This window comes from Oncorhynchus mykiss, chromosome 9 (assembly GCF_013265735.2).
Source record: "Oncorhynchus mykiss isolate Arlee chromosome 9, USDA_OmykA_1.1, whole genome shotgun sequence".
Classification (NCBI taxonomy): domain Eukaryota; kingdom Metazoa; phylum Chordata; class Actinopteri; order Salmoniformes; family Salmonidae; genus Oncorhynchus; species Oncorhynchus mykiss.
In genome coordinates this window covers 70,895,488-70,919,852 of record NC_048573.1, presented here as the reverse complement: position 1 = coordinate 70,919,852, position 24,365 = coordinate 70,895,488, and the positions used below count along the sequence as shown (strand labels likewise).

The 24,365-nt window shown below is 42.9% G+C and overlaps 1 protein-coding gene across 4 annotated transcripts in view; it reads left to right on the top strand.

Moving 5' to 3' along the window:
* LOC110531262 (copine-8) overlaps nucleotides 1–24,365 on the top strand; it is a 210,250-nt gene that overhangs the window by 172,065 nt on the left and 13,820 nt on the right. For all 4 annotated transcript variants that reach the window (XM_036988905.1, XM_036988908.1, XM_036988907.1 and 1 more), the window contains 4 exons: nucleotides 15,570–15,616; nucleotides 15,779–15,960; nucleotides 21,301–21,428; nucleotides 23,048–23,150. In XM_036988905.1, the coding sequence (XP_036844800.1) occupies nucleotides 15,570–15,616; nucleotides 15,779–15,960; nucleotides 21,301–21,428; nucleotides 23,048–23,150 (460 nt within the window). The remainder of the gene's footprint in view (nucleotides 1–15,569; nucleotides 15,617–15,778; nucleotides 15,961–21,300; nucleotides 21,429–23,047; nucleotides 23,151–24,365) is intronic.

Below are 24,365 nucleotides of genomic sequence, written 5' to 3'. Positions count from 1 at the left end.
ATGATATGATTAGGTAAAGATGCTTCCTGCAATAGGATCTGACTAGGGACTAGGGTTGGGATGCTTCCTGCAGTATGATATGACTAGGGACTAGGGTTGGGATGCTTCCTGCAGTATGATATGACTAGGGACTAGGGTTGGGATGCTTCCTGCAGTATGATATGACTAAGGACTAGGGTTGGGATGCTTCCTGCAGTATGATATGACTAGGGACTTGGGTTGGGATGCTTCCTGCAGTATGATATGACTAGGGAGTAGGGTAGGGATGCTTCCTGCAGTATGATATGACGTGGGACTATGAAGAGATGCTATCTGCAGTATGATATGATTACTTCTACTTCCGGCGCCGACAGAGATGGCCGCCTCGCTTCGCGTTCCTAGGAAACTATGCAGTTTTTTGTTTTTTTACGTGTTATTTCTTACATTAGTACCCCAGGTCATCTTAGGTTTCATTACATACAGTCGAGAAGAACTACTGAATATAAGATCAGCATCAACTCACCATCAGTACGACCAAGAATATGTTTTTCGCGACGCGGATCCTGTGTTCTGCCTTACAAACAGGACAACGGGGTGGATCCTATGCAGCGACCCAAAAAAACGACTCCGAAAGAGAGGGAAACGAGGCGGTCTTCTGGTCAGACTCCGGAGACGGGCACAGCGCGCACCACTCCCTAGCATTCTTCTTGCCAATGTCCAGTCTCTTGACAACAAGGTTGATGAAATCCGAGCAAGGGTAGCATTCCAGAGGGACATCAGAGACTGTAACGTTCTTTGCTTCACGGAAACGTGGCTTACTGGAGAGACGCTATCCGAAGCGGTGCAGCCAACAGGTTTCTCCACGCATCGCGCAGACAGGAAAAAACATATTTCTGGTAAAAAGAGGGGCGGGGGCGTATGCCTTATGACTAACGTGACATGGTGCAATGAAAGAAACATACAGGAACTCAAATCCTTCTGTTCACCTGATTTAGAATTCCTCACAATCAAATGTAGACCGCATTATCTACCAAGAGAATTCTCTTCGATTATAATCACAGCCGTATATATCCCCCCCCAAGCAGACACATCGATGGCTCTGAACGAACTTTATTTAACTCTCTGCAAACTGGAAACAATTTATCCGGAGGCTGCATTCATTGTAGCTGGGGATTTTAACAAGGCTAATCTGAAAACAAGACTCCCCAAATTTTATCAGCATGTCGATTGCGCAACCAGGGGAGGAAAGACCTTGGACCATTGTTACTCTAACTTCCGCGACGCATATAAGGCCCTGCCCCGCCCCCCTTTCGGAAAAGCTGACCACGACTCCATTTTGTTGATCCCTGCCTACAGACAGAAACTAAAACAAGAGGCTCCCACGCTGAGGTCTGTCCAACGCTGGTCCGACCAAGCTGACTCCACACTCCAAGACTGCTTCCATCACGTGGACTGGGAGATGTTTCGTATTGCGTCAGATAACAACATTGACGAATACGCTGATTCGGTGTGCGAGTTCATTAGAACGTGCGTTGAAGATGTCGTTCCCATAGCAACGATTAAAACATTCCCTAACCAGAAACCGTGGATTGATGGCAGCATTCGTGTGAAACTGAAAGCGCGAACCACTGCTTTTAATCGGGGCAAGGTGTCTGGTAACATGACCGAATACAAACAGTGCAGCTATTCCCTCCGCAAGGCTATCAAACAAGCTAAGCGCCAGTACAGAGACAAAGTAGAATCTCAATTCAACGGCTCAGACACAAGAGGCATGTGGCAGGGTCTACAGTCAATCACGGACTACAGGAAGAAACCCAGCCCAGTCACGGACCAGGATGTCTTGCTCCCAGGCAGACTAAATAACTTTTTTGCCCGCTTTGAGGACAATACAGTGCCACTGACACGGCCTGCAACGAAAACATGCGGTCTCTCCTTCACTGCAGCCGAGGTGAGTAAGACATTTAAACGTGTTAACCCTCGCAAGGCTGCAGGCCCAGATGGCATCCCCAGCCGCGCCCTCAGAGCATGCGCAGACCAGCTGGCCGGTGTGTTTACGGACATATTCAATCAATCCCTATACCAGTCTGCTGTTCCCACATGCTTCAAGAGGGCCACCATTGTTCCTGTTCCCAAGAAAGCTAAGGTAACTGAGCTAAATGACTACCGCCCCGTAGCACTCACATCCGTCATCATGAAGTGCTTTGAGAGACTAGTCAAGGACCATATCACCTCCACCCTACCTGACACCCTAGACCCACTCCAATTTGCTTACCGCCCAAATAGGTCCACAGACGATGCAATCTCAACCACACTGCACACTGCCCTAACCCATCTGGACAAGAGGAATACCTATGTGAGAATGCTGTTCATCGACTACAGCTCGGCATTCAACACCATAGTACCCTCCAAGCTCGTCATCAAGCTCGAGACCCTGGGTCTCGACCCCGCCCTGTGCAACTGGGTACTGGACTTCCTGACGGGCCGCCCCCAGGTGGTGAGGGTAGGCAACAACATCTCTTCCCCGCTGATCCTCAACACTGGGGCCCCACAAGGTTGCGTTCTGAGCCCTCTCCTGTACTCCCTGTTCACCCACGACTGCGTGGCCACGCACGCCTCCAACTCAATCATCAAGTTTGCGGACCACACAACAGTGGTAGGCTTGATTACCAACAACGATGAGACGGCCTACAGGGAGGAGGTGAGGGCCCTCGGAGTGTGGTGTCAGGAAAACAACCTCACACTCAACGTCAACAAAACTAAGGAGATGATTGTGGACTTCAGGAAACAGCAGAGGGAACACCCCCCTATCCACATCGATGGAACAGTAGTGGAGAGGGTAGCAAGTTTTAAGTTCCTCGGCATACACATCACAGACAAACTGAATTGGTCCACTCACACAGACAGCATCGTGAAGAAGGCGCAGCAGCGCCTCTTCAACCTCAGGAGGCTGAAGAAATTCGGCTTGTCACCAAAAGCACTCACAAACTTCTACAGATGCACAATCGAGAGCATCCTGGCGGGCTGTATCACCGCCTGGTATGGCAACTGCACCGCCCTCAACCGTAAGGCTCTCCAGAGGGTAGTGAGGTCTGCACAACGCATCACCGGGGGCAAACTACCTGCCCTCCAGGACACCTACACCACCCGATGTCACAGGAAGGCCATAAAGATCATCAAGGACATCAACCACCCGAGCCACTGCCTGTTCACCCCGCTATCATCCAGAAGGCGAGGTCAGTACAGGTGCATCAAAGCTGGGACCGAGAGACTGAAAAACAGCTTCTATCTCAAGGCCATCAGACTGTTAAACAGCCACCACTAACACTGAGTGGCTGCTGCCAACACAATGACACTGACTCAACTCCAGCCACTTTAATAATGGGAATTGATGGGAAAGGATGTAAATATATCACTAGCCACTTTAAACAATGCTACCTTATATAAATGTTACTTACCCTACATTATTCATCTCATATGCATACGTATATACTGTACTCTATATCATCGACGGTATCCTTATGTAATACATGTATCACTAGCCACTTTATACTATACTATGCCACTTTGTTTACATACTCATCTCATTTGTACATACTGTACCCGATACCATCTACTGTATCTTGCCTATGCTGCTCTGTACCATCACTCATTCATATATCCTTATGTACATATTCTTTATCCCCTTACACTGTGTACAAGACAGTAGTTTTGGAATTGTTAGTTAGATTACTTGTTATTACTGCATTGTCGGAACTAGAAGCACAAGCATTTCGCTACACTCGCATTAACATCTGCTAACCATGTGTATGTGACAAATAAAATTTGATTTGATTTGATTTGAAAGAGAAGCTATCTGCAGTATGATATGACTAGGGACTAGGAAGAGATGCTTCCTGCAGTATGATATGACGTGGGACTATGAAGAGATGCTATCAACAGTATGATATGACTAGGGACTATGAAGAGATGCTATCTGCAGTATGATATGATTAGGGACTAGGAAGAGATGCTATCAACAGTATGATATGACTAGGGACTAGGAAGAGATGCTTCCTGCAGTATGATATGACTAGGGACTAGGAAGAGATGCTTCCTGCAGTATGATATGATTAGGGACTAGGAAGAGATGCTATCTGCAGTATGATATGATGTGGGACTAAGAGATGCTATCTGCAGTATGATATGACTAGGTACTAGGAAGAGATGCTTCCTGCAGTATGATATGACTAGGACTATGAAGAGATGCTTCCTGCAGTATGATATGATTAGGTAAAGATGCTTCCTGCAATAGGATCTGACTAGGGACTAGGGTTGGGATGCCTCCTGCTGTATGATATGACTAGGGACTAGGAAGGGATGCTTCCTGCTGTATGATATGACTAGGGACTGGAAGAGATGCTTCCTGCTGTATGATATGACTAGGGACTAGGAAGAGATGCTTCCTGCAGTATGATATGACTAGGGACTAGAAAGAGATGCTTCCTGCTGTATGATATGACTAGGGACTAGAAAGAGATGCTTCCTGCTGTATGATATGACTAGGGACTAGGAAGAGATGCTTCCTGCTGTATGATATGACTAGGGACTAGGAAGAGATGCTTCCTGCTGTATGATATGACTAGGGACTAGAAAGAGATGCTTCCTGCTGTATGATATGACTAGGGACTAGGAAGAGATGCTTCCTGCTGTATGATATGACCAGGGACTAGGAAGAGATGCTTCCTGCTGTATGATATGACTAGGGACTAGGAAGAGATGCTATATGCAGTATGATATGACTAGGGACTAGGAAGAGATGCTTCCTGCTGTATGATATGACCAGGGACTATGAAGAGATGCTTCCTGCAGTATGATATGATTAGGTAAAGATGCTTCCTGCAATAGGATCTGACTAGGGACTAGGGTTGGGATGCTTCCTGCTGTATGATATGACTAGGGACTAGGGTTGGGATGCTTCCTGCAGTATGATATGACTAGGGACTAGGGTTGGGATGCTTCCTGCAGTATGATATGACTAGGGACTAGGGTTGGGATGCTTCCTGCAGTATGATATGACTAGGGACTAGGGTTGGGATGCTTCCTGCAGTATGATATGACTAGGGACTAGGGTAGGGATGCTTCCTGCTGTATGATATGACTAGGGACTAGGGTTGGGATGCTTCCTGCTGTATGATATGACTAGGGACTAGGGTTGGGATGCTTCCTGCTGTATGATATGACTAGGGACTAGGGTTGGGATGTTTCCTGCTGTATGATATGACTAGGGACTAGGGTTGGGATGCTTCCTGCTGTATGATATAACTAGGGACTAGGGTTGGGATGCTTCCTGCTGTATGATATGACTCGGGACTTGGGTTGGGATGCTTCCTGCTGTATGATATGACTAGGGACTAGGGTTGGGATGCTTCCTGCTGTATGATATGACTAGGGACTTGGGTTGGGATGCTTCCTGCTGTATGATATGACTAGGGACTAGGGTTGGGATGCTTCCTGCTGTATGATTTGACTCGGGACTTGGGTTGGGATGCTTCCTGCTGTATGATATGACTAGGGACTAGGGTTGGGATGCTTCCTGCAGTATGATATGACTAGGGACTAGGGTTGGGATGCTTCCTGCTTTATGATATGACTAGGGACTAGGGACATTAAAACATCAGGCTGTGGATTTCTGAATGGAGCTAAATTTCTTAAACCTGTCACGGTCTTCCTCCTCTTCATCTGAAGTGGAGAGGCGAGAAGGATCGGAGGACCAAAATGCGGCGTGGTATGTGTTCATGATGAATATTTAATTAAAGAAAGTACTGAACACTGAATACAAAAACAATAACGACCGTGACGCTATAAATGAGACCTGTGCTGCCACAAGCAACTAACATAGACAATCACCCACAAACAAACAGTGCAACCCAGGCTACCTAAGTATGATTCTCAATCAGAGACAACTAAATGACACCTGCCTCTGATTGAGAACCATACTAGGCCGAAACAAATCCCCAAATCATAGAAAAACAAACATAGACTGCCCACCCCAACTCACACCCGGACCATACTAAATAAATACAAAACAAAGGATATAAAGGTCAGAACGTGACAAAAACACACTGATTGCTTCACCCTTTCTGCTCACCATGGTAATCACAGGATTCAATCTGATGTAACCAGGCTATATGAGGAGAGTCAATCATTGTTAATCACCATAGAAGAAGCACAATGCTAACAGCTAGCTACAGCTATGTCTTTAAAGTCTCACCTCTTAGGGAATGGATGGGGACATGAAGGGGAAGTTTGTTTTCCCCCAAATTCACTTCCCTTTCCTTCTGTTCAAGTTCCTTGGCTGTCATCCTTTGCATTTCTCATGATTGAAATATGGCTTAGGGTTTTATTAAGCGCGTGTGATGCTGTTTGCAGATTGTTTATAGACATACTGTATGCGAAAGGAATTCATGATTATTAACCAGAATAAATACTACTACTGGCAGAATTTAGATGATGGTGTTGGTGGTGATTGATTATTGTGATGATGATGATGATGGTTTTAATGATGATGATGATGTTGATGTTGATGGTAACGATGGTAATGATGATGATGGTTTTAATGAGCATGATGATGATGATGGTTTTAATGTTGATAATGATGATGATGATAATGATGAGGACGATAATGATAATGACGATAATGATGATGATGATGATGGTGTTACTGATGATGATTATGATGATGATGATGATGTTGATGGTGATGATTGTGTCATTAATGATGATGGTGATATTGATGATGATGGTGATATTGATGGTGATGATGATGATGGTGTTATTAATGATGATGGTGATATTGATGGTGATGAGGATGATGGTGTTATTAATGATGATGGTGATATTGATGATGGTGATGATGATGGTGATATTGATGATGATGATGGTGTTACTGATGATGATGGTGATGATGATGGTGTTTCTGATGATGATGATGGTGTTACTGATGATGATGATGATGATGGTTATGGTGATATTGATGGTGATGATGATGATGGTGTTATTACTGATGATGGTGATATTCATGATGATGATGGTGATATTGATGGTGATATTGATGATGGTGTTATTAATGGTGATGATGATGTTGATGATGATGATGATGGTGTTATTAATGATGATGCTGATGGTGTCACTGATGATGATGATGGTGATATTGATGATGATGATGATGGTGTTGTTAATGATGATGATGATGGTGTTACTGATGATGATGATGATATTATTAATGATGAATGATGGTGTTATTAATGATGATGATGATGATGATGATGATAGTGTTATGAATGATGATGGTGTTATTAATGATGATGATGATGATGATGATGGTGTTACTGATGATGATGGTGTTATTAATGATGATGATGATGATGGTGTTATTAAAGTTGATGATGATGATGATGGTGTTTCTGATGATGATGTTGATGATGATATTGATGATGATGGTAGTGTTATTAATGATGATGATGATGATGGTGTTACTGATGATGATGATGTTGATATTGATGATGATGATGATGGTGTTATTAATGATGATGATGGTGTTACTGATGTTGATGGTGATGGTGATATTATTGATGATGGTGTTACTGATGATGATGATGATGATGATGATGATGTTACTGATGATGATGATGATGATGATGATGATGATGGTGATATTGATGATGATGATGATGATGATGATGGGGATATTGATGATGATGATGGTGTTACTGATGATGATGATGGGGATATTGATGGTGATGATGATGGGGATATTGATGATGATGATGATGTTACTGATGATGATGATGATGATGATTATGGGGATATTGATATTAATGATGATGATGATGATGGTGTTACTGATGATGATGGTGTTATTAATGATGATGATGATGATGATGGTGTTATTAATGATGATGATGATGATGATGGTGTTACTGATGATGATGTTGATGATGATATTGATGATGATGATAGTGTTATTAATGATGATGATGATGATGGTGTTACTGATGATGATGATGTTGATATTGATGATGATGATGATGGTGTTATTAATGATGATGATGGTGTTACTGATGTTGATGGTGATGGTGATATTATTGATGATGGTGTTACTGATGATGATGATGATGATGATGTTACTGATGATGATGATGATGATGATGATGATGGTGATATTGATGATGATGATGATGGGGATATTGATGATGATGATGATGATGATGATGATGATGGTGTTACTGATGATGATGATGATGATGATGATGGTGATATTGATGATGATGATGGTGTTACTGATGATGATGATGGTGTTACTGATGATGATGATGATGATGATGATGATGGTGATATTGATGATGATGATGATGATGATGATGGTGTTACTGATGATGATGATGATGATGATGATGATGATGGTGTTACTGATGATGATGATGATGATCATGAGGATGATGATGATGATAATGATGATGGGGATATTGATGATGGTGTTACTGATGATGATGTGATGATGGTGTTACTGATGATGATGTGATGATGATGTGATGATGGTGTTACTGATGATGATGATATTGATTATGGTGTCGATGATGACGGTAATTATCGTGATGGTGATGACACACAGTTGTCAGCGTTATATATTTAATTGAAACACTGCGTAGAACAGCAGTGATGAGGTTATTCATTGTGTAGTTTCGATACTACGTTAGTTATCACTAATCCCTTGTCTCTCATTATGGACACTTAGTTTCCTGTCAAATCATGACTACTTTCACCTCCCTCGGCTCATTATTGGTTTATGAGAAACCTTTTGGGAAAGGACTCCTTATCTCGCAGTTTTCCTAAATGTTAGTGAGGCTGTTTGCATATACACTGACAGCCTAATGATAAACCATGATTATACACTGTAGGCAAAAATACAATAGAGATGACTAACACAGGACTCCATTTAACATGGATGATGTTAATATACAATACAACAGAAGTGGGAATCAGATGAGTCTGAACAAGAAAACAGACCCTGACAGCTTGGAGAGCTGTTGATGAGGGTTTTGTCAGAACATGTTTAGTAGTAACTCTTCCTCCCATTAATTAACACTACTTTGTTTACCATCGGGTCGTGTTCGTTAACTCTGTCTGTCTGTCTGTCTGTCTGTCTGTCTGTCTGTCTGTCTGTCTGTCTGTCTGTCTGTCTGTCTCTCTCTCTCTCTCTCTCTCTGTCTCTGTCTCTGTCTCTGTCTCTCTCTCTCTGTATCTCTCTGTCTGTCTGTCTGTCTGTCTGTCTGTCTGTCTGTCTGTCTGTCTGTCTGTCTGTCTGTCTGTCTGTCTGTCTGTCTGTCTGTCTGTCTGTCTGTCTGTCTGTCTGTCTGTCTGTCTGTCTGTCTGTCTGTCTCTCTTTATCTTTATCTTTATCTCTCTCTCTCTCTCTCTCTCTCTCTCTCTCTCTCTTTCTTTATCTGTCTCTCTTTATCTTTCTCTCTCTGTCTCTCTCTCTCTCTCTGCTTGTTATTGTGCCTAACAAACCCATCAGGGAAATGACTGTCTTTACTCTGTCTTGTCTCTCAGCTCTCCAAGTCTTTATATATTTATTCATTGACTTGCAACTTGTGTGTCTGGAAGGGATATAAGGATTTTTTCCCAGTATAAGGATAATGTCCAGTCTGGTCTGACCAGAGGTCAGTTACTATAACTATAACTAATATAAATATATATAAATATAAATATATATATATATAAATAGTTATTTACCATGAAGCCTACTGAGCTGCACACTCTAGGAGCTGATAGTTATTTACCATGAAGCCTACTGAGCTGCACACTCTAGGAGTTTACAGTTATTTACCATGAAGCCTACTGAGAATAATATACAGTATTTCTGTCTACTTGTGTAATTTAACTTTTAACACCGTTTTATTTGTGTAGCTCCAGTTTATCGTATGGTTTAAGTATACAGTTGAAGTCGGAAGTTTACATACACTTCGGTTGGAGTCATTAACCTTTCTAGCGCAGGGGTTCCGCTAGCGGAACACCTCAACAATATTCCGCAGAAAAGGCAGCGTGCGAAATTCATTTATTTTTATTTTTAATATGTAACTTTCACACATTAACCTGTCTACGATACTGGTTCCCAATTGGGGATCAACCCTCCCACGTTCAGCTGAAACGGTGGCGCATGGAACGCAAAAATATTCTTAAAGATATTTAACCTCCACACATTAACAAGTCCAATAGCTCAAATGAAAGATAAACACCTTGTTCATCTAGCCAGCAAGTCAGATTTCTAAAATGTTTTACGGCGAAAACATAGCACATATATATGTAAAACCACCACCAGACACAGCTCATTTGAATAGCCAAAACATGCAATCAACAAACGCAGGATTAAAAAATAAATCGCTCACTAACCTTTTGAAAATCTTCATCAGATGACAGTAATATGACATGTTACACAGTACATATTTTTTTTTTTCAATAATATGCCATTTATATCCATAAATGTCCATTTACAGTGAGTTCACGTTCAGAAATTACTCAAAAATGCCCGCAGGAAATCTATGTAGCGCGGCAAGATAACGTAAATAGACATCATAAACTTTGACTAAATATACATGTTCTACATATAGTTAGAAAGATACACTGCTTCTTTATGCAACCGCTGTGTTAGATTTATTTTTAACGTTACAGAAATCGCACACTATTCCATATGCTGAGACAGCGCTCAGTTCCAAGCTACATTTCCACGTAATGTTGGAGTCAACAGAAACACAGATTTAAGCATAAATATTCCCTTACCTTCGATGGTCTTCGTTCAGAATGTTCTGGAAGGCTTCATACTTACCCAATACATCGTTTGGTTTCAAGTCTTGCGTCTTTGTATTAGCTACTGCTAATAACATCAGCTGAAATGCACCCAAAACGTCCTCTGGTCCGGAAAAGTTGCGCATCAAAACTTCAAAATTACATATTATATGTTGACTAAACAGGTCAAACTAAGTGCAGAAGCAAGCTTTATGATGTTTTAGACACGCAAAACAAACTTCAATTCAATCGGCCATCGTCTGCCCTTCTCTTGAGTGCTGGAACAAAGGAATGGCTGGGACCAATTCGCGCCCATACGCACAGCCTATTCTCTCGTGGCACGCACTAATTTCACTCCCATAGGGTCAATTCTCGCGGGATTTGAACGATTCAAAGCTCTACTGAAAGAGGACATCTAGCGGAAGAGATAGAAAGTGTCCCCAGAATCATAACTGGTTGGGAAGGGTGGGGGCCATGACGTCAAAGTTGCTCCAACTTTCATGGCCACAAAAACTAGTTTGGAAGAATGCCTGCCCGGTGAGTTCTGCTATACTTACAGACATAATTCCAACGGTTTTAGAATCTTTAGAGTGTTTTCTATCCAATAATAATCTTTATTTGCATATATTAGCAATTTTTGACAGATTTTTTTTCCAGTTTACTAGGGGTACCCAATCTCTCCAAAGTATGTCTGCCATATCCTTAACAGGTCCAATACAGCAAATGAAAGATTTTCCAGCCAAAGATAGGAGTCACAAAAAGCAGAAATCTAGATACAAATTAATCACTTACCTTTGATGATCTTCATCAGATGACACTCATAGGACATCATGTTACACAATACATGTATGTTTTGTTCGATAATGTGCATATTTATATCCAAAAATCTCAGTTTACATTGGCGCCTTACATGCAGTAATGTTTTGATTCCAAAACATCCGGTGATTTTGCAGAAATACTAATAATAAACATTGATACAAGATACTAGTGTTGTTCACAGAATTAAAGATAGACTTCTCCTTAATGCAACCGCTGTGTCAGATTTCAAAAAAACTTTACGGAAAAAGCATAATCTGTATCTCGTTGTGATCATAATCTGAGAACGGCGCTCAGAACCCAAAACAGCCAGAGGAATATTCGCCATTTTGGAATCAACAAAGTTAGAAACAACACCATAAATATTCACTTACCTTTGATGATCTTCATCAGAAGGCACTCCCAGAAATCCCAGTTTGACAATAAATGACTGATTTGTTCCATAAAGCTCCATCATTTATGTCCAAATAGCCACTTGTTGTTAGCGTGTTCAGCCCAGTAATCCATCTACATGAGGCGCGAGCATTTCATCCAGACAAGAACTCAAAAAGTTCTGTTACAGTCCTTTAGAAACATGTCCAACGATGTATGGAATCAATCGTTAGGATGTTTTTAACATAAAACATCAATAATGTTCCAACCAGAGAATTCCTTTGTCTTCAGAAAGGCACTGGAACGAGAGGTAACTCTGTCGGGATGGTGCGTCATGAGACCAAGGCTCTCTGCCAGAGCACTGACTCAAAGAGGTCTCATGAGCCCCTCCTTTATAGTAGAATCCTCATTCAAGTTTCAAAAAATGGTTGACATCTAGTGGAAGCCCTAGGAAGTGCAACCTCATCCATATCTCAATGTGTATTTGGTAGGCCAGGCTTTGAAAAACTACAAACCTCAGATGTCCCACTTCCTGGTTGTATTTTTCTCAGGTTTCGCCTGCCATATGAGTTCTGTTATACTCACAGACATCATTCAAACAGTTTTAGAAACTCTGTTTTCTATCCAATACTAATAATAATATGCAAATATTAGCATCTGGGACAGAGTAGGAGGCAGTTCACTCTGGGAATGCAATTCATCCAAAAGTGAAAATGATGCCCCCATAAAACTCGTTTTTCAACCATTCCACAAATTTCTTGTTAACAAACTATAGTTTTGGCAAGTCGGTTAGGACATCTACTTTGTGCATGACACAAGTCATTTTTCCAACAATTTTGGTGTACTTTGGTGCAAAAAGTGCAAATCAATCCCAGAACAACAGCAAAGAACCTTGTGAAGATGGTGGAGGAAAAAGGTACAAAAGTATCTATATCCACAGTAAAACGAGTCCTATATCGACATAACCTGAAAGGCCGCTCAGCGAGAAAGAAGCCACTCCTCCAAAACCGCCATCAAAAAGCCAGACTACGGTTTGCAACTGCACATGGGGACAAAGATCGTACTTTTTGGAGAAATGTCCTCTGGTCTGATGAAAGAAAACAGAACTGTTTGGCCATAATGACCATCGTTGTGTTTGGAGGAAAAAGTGGGAGGCTTGCAAGCCGAAGAACACCATCCCAACGGTGAAGCACGGGGATGGCAGCATCATATTGTGGGGGTACATTGCAAATGGATCTTCCAAATGGACACTGACCCCAAGCATACTTCCAAAGTTGTGGCAAAATGTCTTAAGGACAACAAAGTTAAGGTATTTGAGTGGCCATCACAAAGCCCTGACCTCAATCCTATAGAAAATTTGTGGGCAGAACTGAAAAAGCGTGTGCGAGCAAGGAGGCCTACAAATCTGACTCAGTTACACCTGCTCTGTCAGGAGGAATGGGCCAAAATTCACCCAACTTATTGTGGGAAGCTTGTGGAAGGCTACCCAAAACATTTGACCCAAATTAAAACAATTTAAAGACAATGCTGCCAAATACTAATTGAGTGTATGTAAACGTCTGACACACTGGGAATGTGATGAAATGAATAAAAGCTGAAATAAATCACACTCTCTACTATTATTCTGACATTTCACATTCTTAAAATAAATTAGTTATCCTAACTGACCTAAGACAGGCATTTTTTACTAGGATTAAATGTCAGGAATTGTGAATAACTGAGTTTAAATGTATTTGGCTTTGGTGTATGTAAACTTCCGACTTCAACTGACTGTACAAAACATTTTACGAACACCCGCTCTTTCCATGACAGACTGTCCCGGTGAATCCAGGTGAAAACTATAATCCTTTGTTGATGTCACTTGTTAAATCCACTTCAATCAGTGTAGATGAAGGGGGGCAGACAGGTTGAAGAAGGATTTTTAAGCCTTGAGACAATTGAGACATGGATTATGTATGCGTGCCATTCAGAGGGTAAATAGGCAAGACAAAATATTTAAGTGTCTTTGAACAGGGCATGGTAGTAGGTGCCAGGCGCACCGGTTTGTATCAAGAACTCCAACGCCGCTGAGTTTTTCATGCTCAACAGTTTCCTGTGTGTATCAAGAATGGTCCACCACCCAAAGGACATCCAGCCAACTTGACACAACTGTGGGAAGCATTGGAGTCAACATGGACCAGCATCCCTGTGGAATGCTTTTGACACCTTGTAGAGTCAATGCCCCGACAAATTGAGGCTGTTCATGGGGAAAAAGGGGAGAGGGGTTTAGCTCAATATTAGAAAAGTGTTCCTAATGTTTGGTATACTCAGTGTATGTCAATGTTTGTAGTAATTGCTGTCCTGTCAGTCAAACACGTCTTATAAGTCTTAAAAGTGGTAAGGGTGCAGTCCAGCCAAGCGAAGCTAGCCATCCAGATGTGTGGCCATGCATGTAGTTGGACTGGCTTGCTGCCTAACTGGGCTTGGAAACCAGACTGGCTGCTTCTCTGCTGCTACTGTGAATTCATTTATCTCACGCTCCTGGGAGAAGGATAAAAAATAAAACATATATAAAATAAATATGTTGTTTTTTTTGAGGCGCCGACTCGGTTGAACAGGAAAGCCGGCTTGGTCGGTTCGGTCGGTGCTTTTCTCCCAGGTGAGAGCTGAAGCAGAGAGCAGAGTGATGGCTTCTGGGTAATTGAGGTGGTCTCCTGGACAGATGGGGAGGATTATATCTTCAAGCCGAGCAACTAGGATGTAACTGTAACTTTGTAGGAGAGAGAGAGAGACCAATAATTCACAAAATGGGACAAACACCAAAATGAGACTGCATGTAGAATTCTGCAAAAAATATCCTCTGTGTACAATGTAAAACACCACTGGGGCTCTGTTCACAATCACCAACAGACCCAACAGAGGCCCAGGACAGCAACACATTTAGACCCAACCAAATCATGAGTATAAAATTACTTGATACATTGGAAAGAATTAACCAAAAAACAGAGCAACCTAGAATACTACCACTGTGACTGGCCCAAAAGGAAGGAATGCTTTGACTATGTACAGACTCAGTGAGCATATCCTTGCTATTGAGAAAGGTATATCCTTGCTATTGAGAAAGGTTGCCATAGGCAGACCTGGCTCACAAGAGAAGACAGGCTATGTGCAAACTGCCCATAAAATGAGGTGGAAACTGAGCTGCACTTCCTAACCTCCTTCCCAATGTATGATCAATATTAGAGACACATATTTCCCTCATATTACACAGACCCACAAAGAGTTTGAAAACAAATCCAATTTTGATATTTCCCCTTTTGTACCTTAACCATTTTCACATCGTTACAACACTGTATACATAATATGACATTTGAAATGTCTTTATTCTTTTGTGAGTGTAATGTTTACTGTTCATTTTTTGTTTATTTCACTTTTGTTTATTATCTATTTCACTTGCTTTGGAAAGAGAGGAGAGAGAGAGAGAGAGAGAGAGAGAGAGAGAGAGAGAGAGAGAGACTCAACCCAACTATAAATTAAACACCAGGAGTTCTCTGTTACAATATCTAAAATCAATATTTTTCTCTGTTCTTCTCTTCCAGAACTCAGATTCACTTCACGGTGGCCATTGATTTCACAGCATCCAATGGTGAGGGCTGGTACTATTTTGATACATTATTTGTATTGTATTCTACAGCTCTATAAGCTGACTATCTCTTACTGTGAGGCTCTCAAGTCCAGCAGGCTGCTGTCTCTACTCAAGCTCTGAACTCTGAACCCTGCATTCTAACCCACCTGGGTTGCTCTCCAGGTAACCCGTCCCAGTCCACCTCCCTCCACTACATGAACCCGTACCAGATGAATGCATACGCCATGGCCCTGAAGGCTGTAGGAGAGATCATTCAGGACTATGACAGTGACAAGATGTTCCCTGCTCTGGGCTTCGGAGCCAAGCTGCCCCCCGATGGACATGTATCCCACGAGTTCCCCTTGGTAACTATCTATCATCGTCCTATGACTGCAGACGCGCACACACACGCACACTACAGATTCTCACTGGGGCTGGTAGAGCTTGCAGAGTTTGGTGCAAAACTAGGTATTATCTGATGTCCAATGAGTTCCCCTGGTAACTATACTGTACAGCCTCTGCCTGAAGGATGGATGGATCCTCACTGGTAACTATACTGTACAGCTCCTGCCTGCAGATGTAGCTATAGCTAGTTACTGTACAGCCCCTGCCTGCAGATGTAGCTATAGCTAGCTACTGTACAACCACTGCCTACAGATGTAGCTATAGCTAGCTACTGTACAACCACTGCCTACAGATGTAGCTATAGCTAGCTACTGTACAACCACTGCCTACAGATGTAGCTATAGCTAGCTACTGTACAACCACTGCCTACAGATGTAGCTATAGCTAGCTACTGTACAACCCCTGCCCGCAGATGTAGCTATAGCTAGCTACTGTACAACCCCTGCCCGCAGATGTAGATATAGCTAGTTACTGTACAGCCCCTTCCTGCAGATGTAGCTATAGCTATCTACTGTACAACACCTGCCCGCAGATGTAGCTATAGCTAGTTACTGTACAGCCCCTTCCTGCAGATGTAGCTATAGCTAGTTACTGTACAACACCTGCCCGCAGATGTAGCTATAGCTATCTACTGTACAGTACATCACTGAGGGTGTTAATAATGCTGTTAGTAATGACTCAAAGAAGCACACTTCAAACATTCAGCAGGTTTATTAATGTGGCTGGTTCTGACTGACTTCTTCTGGTGTTTATTAATGTGGCTGGCTCTGACTGACTTCTTCTGGTGTTTATTAATGTGGTTGGCTCTGACTGACTTCTCCTGGTGTTTATTAATGTGGCTGGCTCTGACTGACTTCTTCTGGTGACTGACTTCTTCTGGTGCTTATTAATGTGGCTGGCTCTAACTGACTTCTTGCACAGCATTTACATACATATGATATACCTTTCCCAGTAGAGTTTCTATATATATATGTGTGTGTGTGTGTGTGTGTGTGCGTGCGTGCGTGTGTGTGTGTGTGAGGGATTGAACATGTGTGTTCCTTTGACAGATATGAGCATGCATAAATTAAACACGGGATTCATTTAAAACCTTTTATTGTGCAATTTGGCTTCTATAAGCCTGACGGATTCTTCAATCAATTTTTTTTTTTTTTTTTTTTTTTTTTTTTTACCTTTATTTAACCAGGCAAGTCAGTTAAGAACAAATTCTTATTTTCAATGACGGCCTGGGAACAGTGGGTTAACTGCCTGTTCAGGGGCAGAACGACAGATTTGTACCTTGTCAGCTCGGGGGTTTGAACTCGCAACCTTCCGGTTACTAGTCCAACGCTCTAACCACTAGGCTACCCTGCCCAGTTAATGTGGATGGAAATGGGATACCTAGTCAGCTGCACAACTGAATCTATTCAAACCGAAACGTGTCATCGGCGTCTGGGGAGCAGTTGTTGTTGGGGGTTAACTGCCAGAGCAACAGATTTGTACCTTGTCGGCTAGGGTGTTAGATCCAGCAACCTTCCGGTTACTGGTCCTACTCTCCTACCCGCAAAGCTGGTTGGGGATGGTGTTGTACAATAAAACTAATGAGCAGGTCATCAACAGGGTCTCCACCGCCATAGCCCCGCAAAGTAAGGATACATTTTATTTTTAAATTTTTTTTAAACCAAATATTTTGTGTAGACCTTACAGTGAAATGCTGAATACAACAGGTGTAGTAGACCTTACAGTGAAATGCTGAATACAACAGGTGTGTAGACCTTACAGTGAAATGCTGAATACAACAGGTGTAGTAGACCTTACAGTGAAATGCTGAATACAACAGGTGTGTAGACCTTACAGTGAAATGCTGAATACAACAGGTGTGTAGATCTTACAGTGAAATGCTGAATACAACAGGTGTGTAGACCTTACAGTGAAATGCTGAATACAACAGGTGTGTAGACCTTACAGTGAAATGCTGAATACAACAGGTGTAGTAGACCTTACAGTGAAATGCTGAATACAACAGGTGTGTAGACCTTACAGTGAAATGCTGAATACAACAGGTGTAGTAGACCTTACAGTAAAATGCTGAATACAACAGGTGTGTAGACCTTACAGTGAAATGCTGAATACAACAGGTGTAGTAGACCTTACAGTGAAATGCTGAATACAACAGGTGTAGTAGACCTTACAGTGAAATGCTGAATACAACAGGTGTAGTAGACCTTACAGTGAAATGCTGAATACAACAGGTGTGTAGACCTTACAGTGAAATGCTGAATACAACAGGTGTAGTAGACCTTACAGTGAAATGCTGAATACAACAGGTGTAGTAGACCTTACAGTGAAATGCTGAATACAACAGGTGTAGTAGACCTTACAGTGAAATGCTGAATACAACAGGTGTGTAGACCTTACAGTGAAATGCGGAATACAACAGGTGTAGTAGACCTTACAGTGAAATGCTGAATACAACAGGTGTAGTAGACCTTACAGTGAAATGCTGAATACAACAGGTGTAGTAGACCTTACAGTGAAATGCTGAATACAACAGGTGTGTAGACCTTACAGTGAAATGCTGAATACAACAGGTGTGTAGACCTTACAGTGAAATGCTGAATACAACAGGTGTGTAGACCTTACAGTGAAATGCTGAATACAACAGGTGTAGTAGACCTTACAGTGAAATGCTGAATACAACAGGTGTGTAGACCTTACAGTGAAATGCTGAATACAACAGGTGTAGTAGACTTTACAGTGAAATGCTGAATACAACAGGTGTGTAGACCTTAGAGTGAAAAGCTGAATACAACAGGTGTGTAGACCTTACAGTGAAATGCTGAATACAACAGGTGTAGTAGAGCTTACAGTGAAATGCTGAATACAACAGGTGTAGTAGACCTTACAGTGAAATGCTGAATACAACAGGTGTGTAGACCTTACAGTGAAATGCTGAATACAACAGGTGTGTAGACCTTACAGTGAAATGCTGAATACAACAGGTGTGTAGACCTTACAGTGAAATGCTGAATACAACAGGTGTAGATAGACCTTACAGTGAAATGCTGAATACAACAGGTGTAGTAGACTTTACAGTGAAATGCTGAATACAACAGGTGTGTAGACCTTAGAGTGAAATGCTGAATACAACAGGTGTGTAGACCTTACAGTGAAATGCTGAATACAACAGGTGTGTAGACCTTACAGTGAAATGCTGAATACAACAGGTGTGCAGACCTTACAGTGAAATGCTGAATACAACAGGTGTGTAGACCTTACAGTGAAATGCTGAATACAACAGGTGTGTAGACCTTACAGTGAAATGCTGAATACAAGCCCTTAACCAACAATGCAGTTTAAAAAATTTACAAATATACAAATAAGATGTTCAGTAGTCTTATGGCTTGGGGGTAGAAGCTGTTTAGAAGCCAATTGGACCTAAACTTGGTGCTCCGGTTCCACTTACCTTGCGGTAGCAGAGAGAACAGGATATGACTAGGGTGGCTGGAGTCTTTGACAATTTTTAGGGTCTTCCTCTGACACCGCTTGGGGTCCTGGATGTCAGGAAGCTTGGCTTAAGTGTTGTACTGGGCCGTACGCACTACCCTCTGTAGTGCCTGCGGTCGGAGGCCAAGCAGTTGCCATACCAGGCGGTGATGCAACCAGTCAGGATGCTCTCAATGGTGCAGCTGTAGAACCTGGTGAGGACCTGAGGACCCATGCCAAATCTTTTCAGTCTCCTGAGGGGGAATAGTTTTTGTTGTGCCCTCTTCACAGCTGTCTTGGTGTGCTTGGACCATGTTAGTTTGTTGGTGATGTGGACACCAAGGAACTTGAAGCTCTCAACCTGCTCCACTACAGACCCGTTGATGAGAGTGGGGGCCTGTTCGGTCCTCCTTTTCCTGTAGTCCACAATCATCTCCTTGGTCTTGATCATGTTGAGGGAGAGGTTGTTGTCCTGGCACCACACGGCCAGGTCTCTGACCTCCACCCTATAGGCTGTCTCGTCGTTGTCGGTGATCAGGCCTACGCACTGTTGTGTCATTGGCAAACTTAATGATTGTGTTGGAGTCGTACATGGTCGTGCAGTCACGAGTGAACAGGGAGTACAGGATGGCAGCACGCACCCCTGGGGAGCTCCAGTGTTGAGGATCAGCGTTAAAGATGTGTTGTTACCTACCCTCACCACCTGGGGGCAGCCCGTCAGGAAGTCCAGGATCCAGTTACAGAGGGAGGTGTTTAGTCCCAGGGTCCTTAACCTAGTGATGAGCTTTGAGGGCACTATGGTGTTGAATGCGGAGCTGTAGTCAATGAATAGCATTCTCACATAGGCGTTCCTTTTGTCCAGGTGGGAAAGGGCAGTGTGGATCTGTTAGGGCGGTATGCAAATTGCAGTGACTCTAGGGTTTCTGGGATAATGGTGTTGATGTGAGCCATGACCAGCCTTTCAAAGCATTTCATGGCTACAGACATGAGTGCTACGTGTCGGTAGTCATTTAGGCAGGTTACCTTAGTGTTCTTGGGCACAGGGACTATGGTGGTCTGCTTCAAACATGTTGGTATTACAGATTCGGACAGCGAGAGGTTGAAAATGTCAGTGAAGGCACTTGCCAGTTGGTTAGCTCATGCTCGCGGTACACGTCCTGATAATCCGTCTGGCCCTGTGGCCTTGTGAATGTTGACCTGTTTAAAGGTCTTACTCACATCGGCTGCGGAGAGTGTGATCACACAGTCTTCCGGAACAGCTGGTGCCCTGGGCTGGCGTGGTTACACGTGGTCTGTGGTTGTGTGGCCAATTCTCTAAAACGATGTTGGAGGCTGCTTATTGTAGAGAAATTAACATTATATTCTCTGGCAACAGCTTTGGTGAACATTCCTGCAATCAACTTGCCAATTGCGCGCTCCTTCAAAACTTTAAACATCTGTGGGATTGTGTTGTGTGACAAAACTGCCTTTGCCCCCAACATAAGGTGCACCTGTGTATTTTTATTTGATTTATTTAACCTTTATTTAACTATTTAACTATTAACTATTTAACAAGTCAGTGTTGATCACGTAATGATGTAATAGTAATGATCATGCTGTTTAATCAGCTTCTTGATATGCCACACCTTTCAGGTGGTTGGATTATATTGGCAAATGAGAAATGCTCACTAACAGGGATGTAAATAAATGTGTGCACAAAATGTGAGAGAAATACGCTTTTTTTGTTCGTATGGAACTTTTCTGGGATCTTTTGTTTCAGTTCCCTTTACATGTTGCGTTTATAGTTTTTGTCGAGTTTAATTCAGGTTACATGTTTTGTATTTACTCCATCACAGAATGGCAACATAGAGAACCCTTACTGCAACGGAATGGAGGGGATTCTAGAAGCATACCATCAGAGTCTGAAGACTGTACAACTCTACGGACCCACCAACTTCTCTCCGGTTGTCAACCACGTGGCAAAGTGAGTGTGACCGTGAGCCCCCGAGACAGACCGTACCGACGCTCTCCTATCAACTCATATAGCCTGATCCCAGATCCGTTTGTGTTGTACAGCTATCTCCTATAGCCAAAGAAAGGAATGATAAGACAGCATAAACAGATTTGGGACCAGGCTACATTTCAACCTTGGTTAGAAAATAAGTTGAAAGACAAACCTTCAGGAAACCTTCATCTCCACCCTGATCCAGACAGACCACTAACAGACACTATCAGTTTTTTGGATGTGTGGTGATTTAATGAAAAGGGAAAAAAAAAAAAATATAAAATAAAAAAAAATAAATTTTAAAAACTGTTGCCGCGGTAACAGATGTAACTTGTGGTCAAGTCCCAGAACAAATTAATAAGTGGTCACATGTTGTTTGTGTGTGTGTGTGTGTGTGTGTGTGCGTGTGTGTGTGAGTGTGTGTGTGTGTGTGTGTGTGTGTGTTTCGCTTGACGAGTAGGCTTGGTGTGCGTGTGTGTGTGTGTGCGTGCGTGCGTGCGTGCGTGTGTGTGAGTGTGTGTGTGTGTGTGTGTGTGTGTGTGTGTGTGTGTGTGTGTGTGTGTGTGTGTGCGTGCGTGCGTGCGTGTGTGTGAGTGTGCGTGTTTCGCTTGATGTCCATTTAACTTCCCAAACAGCAGTAATCTCTCATGTCTCTGTCTTATGATGACACACACACACAAATTCAAGTGTCGACTCCAGACTCCAGAGAGCCAATCGTTTGACAGGCAAAATTAGAAAGCAGGAGAAAGGACTCAACAAACCCCAGAGGTCTGGCTGAAATGTCAATAACGTCCTTCGTTTTGGCATAATGAGCACTTGGATGTTGTCACTGTTGTCTTCTCTAGTTACAGTAATAAGATCAGGGTCCGTATGAAACGTCTCAGAGGAGCAGATCATAATGAATAAGATTACATGGACGGGCGGGATGAGGGCTGATCCTAGATCAGTAATTCTATTCTGAGAGGCTTAATGCATACAGCCCCTGGTCAGAGCCTACCTGGCAATCCATCAATAACAACAACAAACAAAACATATATATATAACAGAGACAATACAGCAACTTGCATTGCTAAACACATCAGTAAATTATTCATGTTATGGACAGCTAGGGATGGGTGGTGAAAACTAGGCCACGTACATACAGAATACTGCTGAGACTTTGGCTCATCACAGACAGGAGAGTTACAGTACACAGCAGGCTGTACTTAACATGTCTATATTGAGGCTCTGGGACTCTGGCTCTCTGGTGACAGGAAGTTAGTATCTGAAAAGAGATTGCCTTTTAATGTGTTGTTGTTTTTTCCCCCCCAGTCAAACAGCGCAGGGCAGGTAAAACTATACACAGTTCAGAGGCACACTATGGTGGATTCCCAGAATATGTTGATACATTCTGAGCGTCTATGTCATAGACAGAGGATACACTAAAAACACAGGCAAATCTGCTCCCAAGTATTTCCACGAACAATAAAAAGACTTGATCGTAAACAAATGTAAGCAAGGTTTGAAATGATTACGTTTTATTCCAATATGAAATGTATTTGGGCTTCTTGCAGTTAATTTACAGTCTACAAATGCAGTCTCTGTTCTATCTCTGTCAGATACGCAGCGGCCGTACAGGACGGCTCTCAGTACTTTGTCCTGCTCATCATCACAGACGGAGTCATATCAGACATGGCCCAGACCAAGGAGGCCATCGTCAATGTGAGTAGGCTGCTTGGATGTTCCCGCTACCCACAATCCTCCTCTGCCCTCTGTCTCCCTGTGTCTCTTTCTCTGTGTCTGTCTCTGTCTTTCTCTCCTTCTCCGCAGGGCTTTACGGCTGCTTTTAACTTCTCTGCTTTCAACGAGCCTTTTTTTTTTTTTACCTCAGCTAGCTCCAGGCCAAAATCAATGTCTGTTTTTCTGCTGCTTTGAGCCATGCTCGTCAGAGCCACTATATTTCAGGATGTGGGCCTATGTTTAGTTCTGTTGTTCACTCTAGTTGTTTTACTGTTGTTCGGATCTTCTTCTATTTTTCTTTGACCAAATGTAGGTTTCGTAAATATGAACATCACAGCACTGTTACTTTACATTAACTTCTGCTTGTGCCTTTCTGAAACGTCTGTTTGAAAAATCCACTTTGTGTCTCTCTGGCCGTGAGAAAACACTGAGAGGGTGTTTACTGGCCGGCTGTCCAATGGGCGAGCGGCGCGGCATTCTGACCTCTGATGACCTCTAACCTCTGACCTCACAGCAGACTGGGTTTAAAGGGAATTTGCGACTGTTAGTAAAACCATTAGAACAGCCACACCTTCCTTTTAAGATCTTGTCTGCTGCTCTATCTTACCTCGGCCTTCTGACCTGCCTCAGACATCTACCTCTAACCTGCCTCAGCCAAGACCTCTACCTCTGACCTGCCTCAGCCATCTACCTCTAACCTGCCTCAGCCATCTACCTCTAACCTGCCTCAGCCATCTGCCTCTGACCTGCCTCAGCCATCTGCCTCTAACCTGCCTCAGCCAAGACATCTACCTCTGACCTGCCTCAGACATCTACCTCTAACCTGCCTCAGCCAAGACATCTACCTCTGACCTGCCTCAGCCATCTACCTCTAACCTGCCTCAGCCATCTACCTCTAACCTGCCTCAGCCAAGACATCTACCTCTGACCTGCCTCAGCCATCTATCTCTAACCTGTCTCAGCCAAGACATCTACCTCTGACCTGCCTCAGCCATCTATATCTAACCTGCCTCAGCCAAGACATCTACCTCAGACCTGCCTCAGCCAAGACATCTAACCTGTCTCAGCCAAGACATCTACCTCTGACCTGCCTCAGCCATCTATCTCTAACCTGTCTCAGCCAAGACATCTACCTCTAACCTGCCTCAGCCATCTACCTCTGACCTGCCTCAGCCATCTACCTCTAGCCTGTCTCAG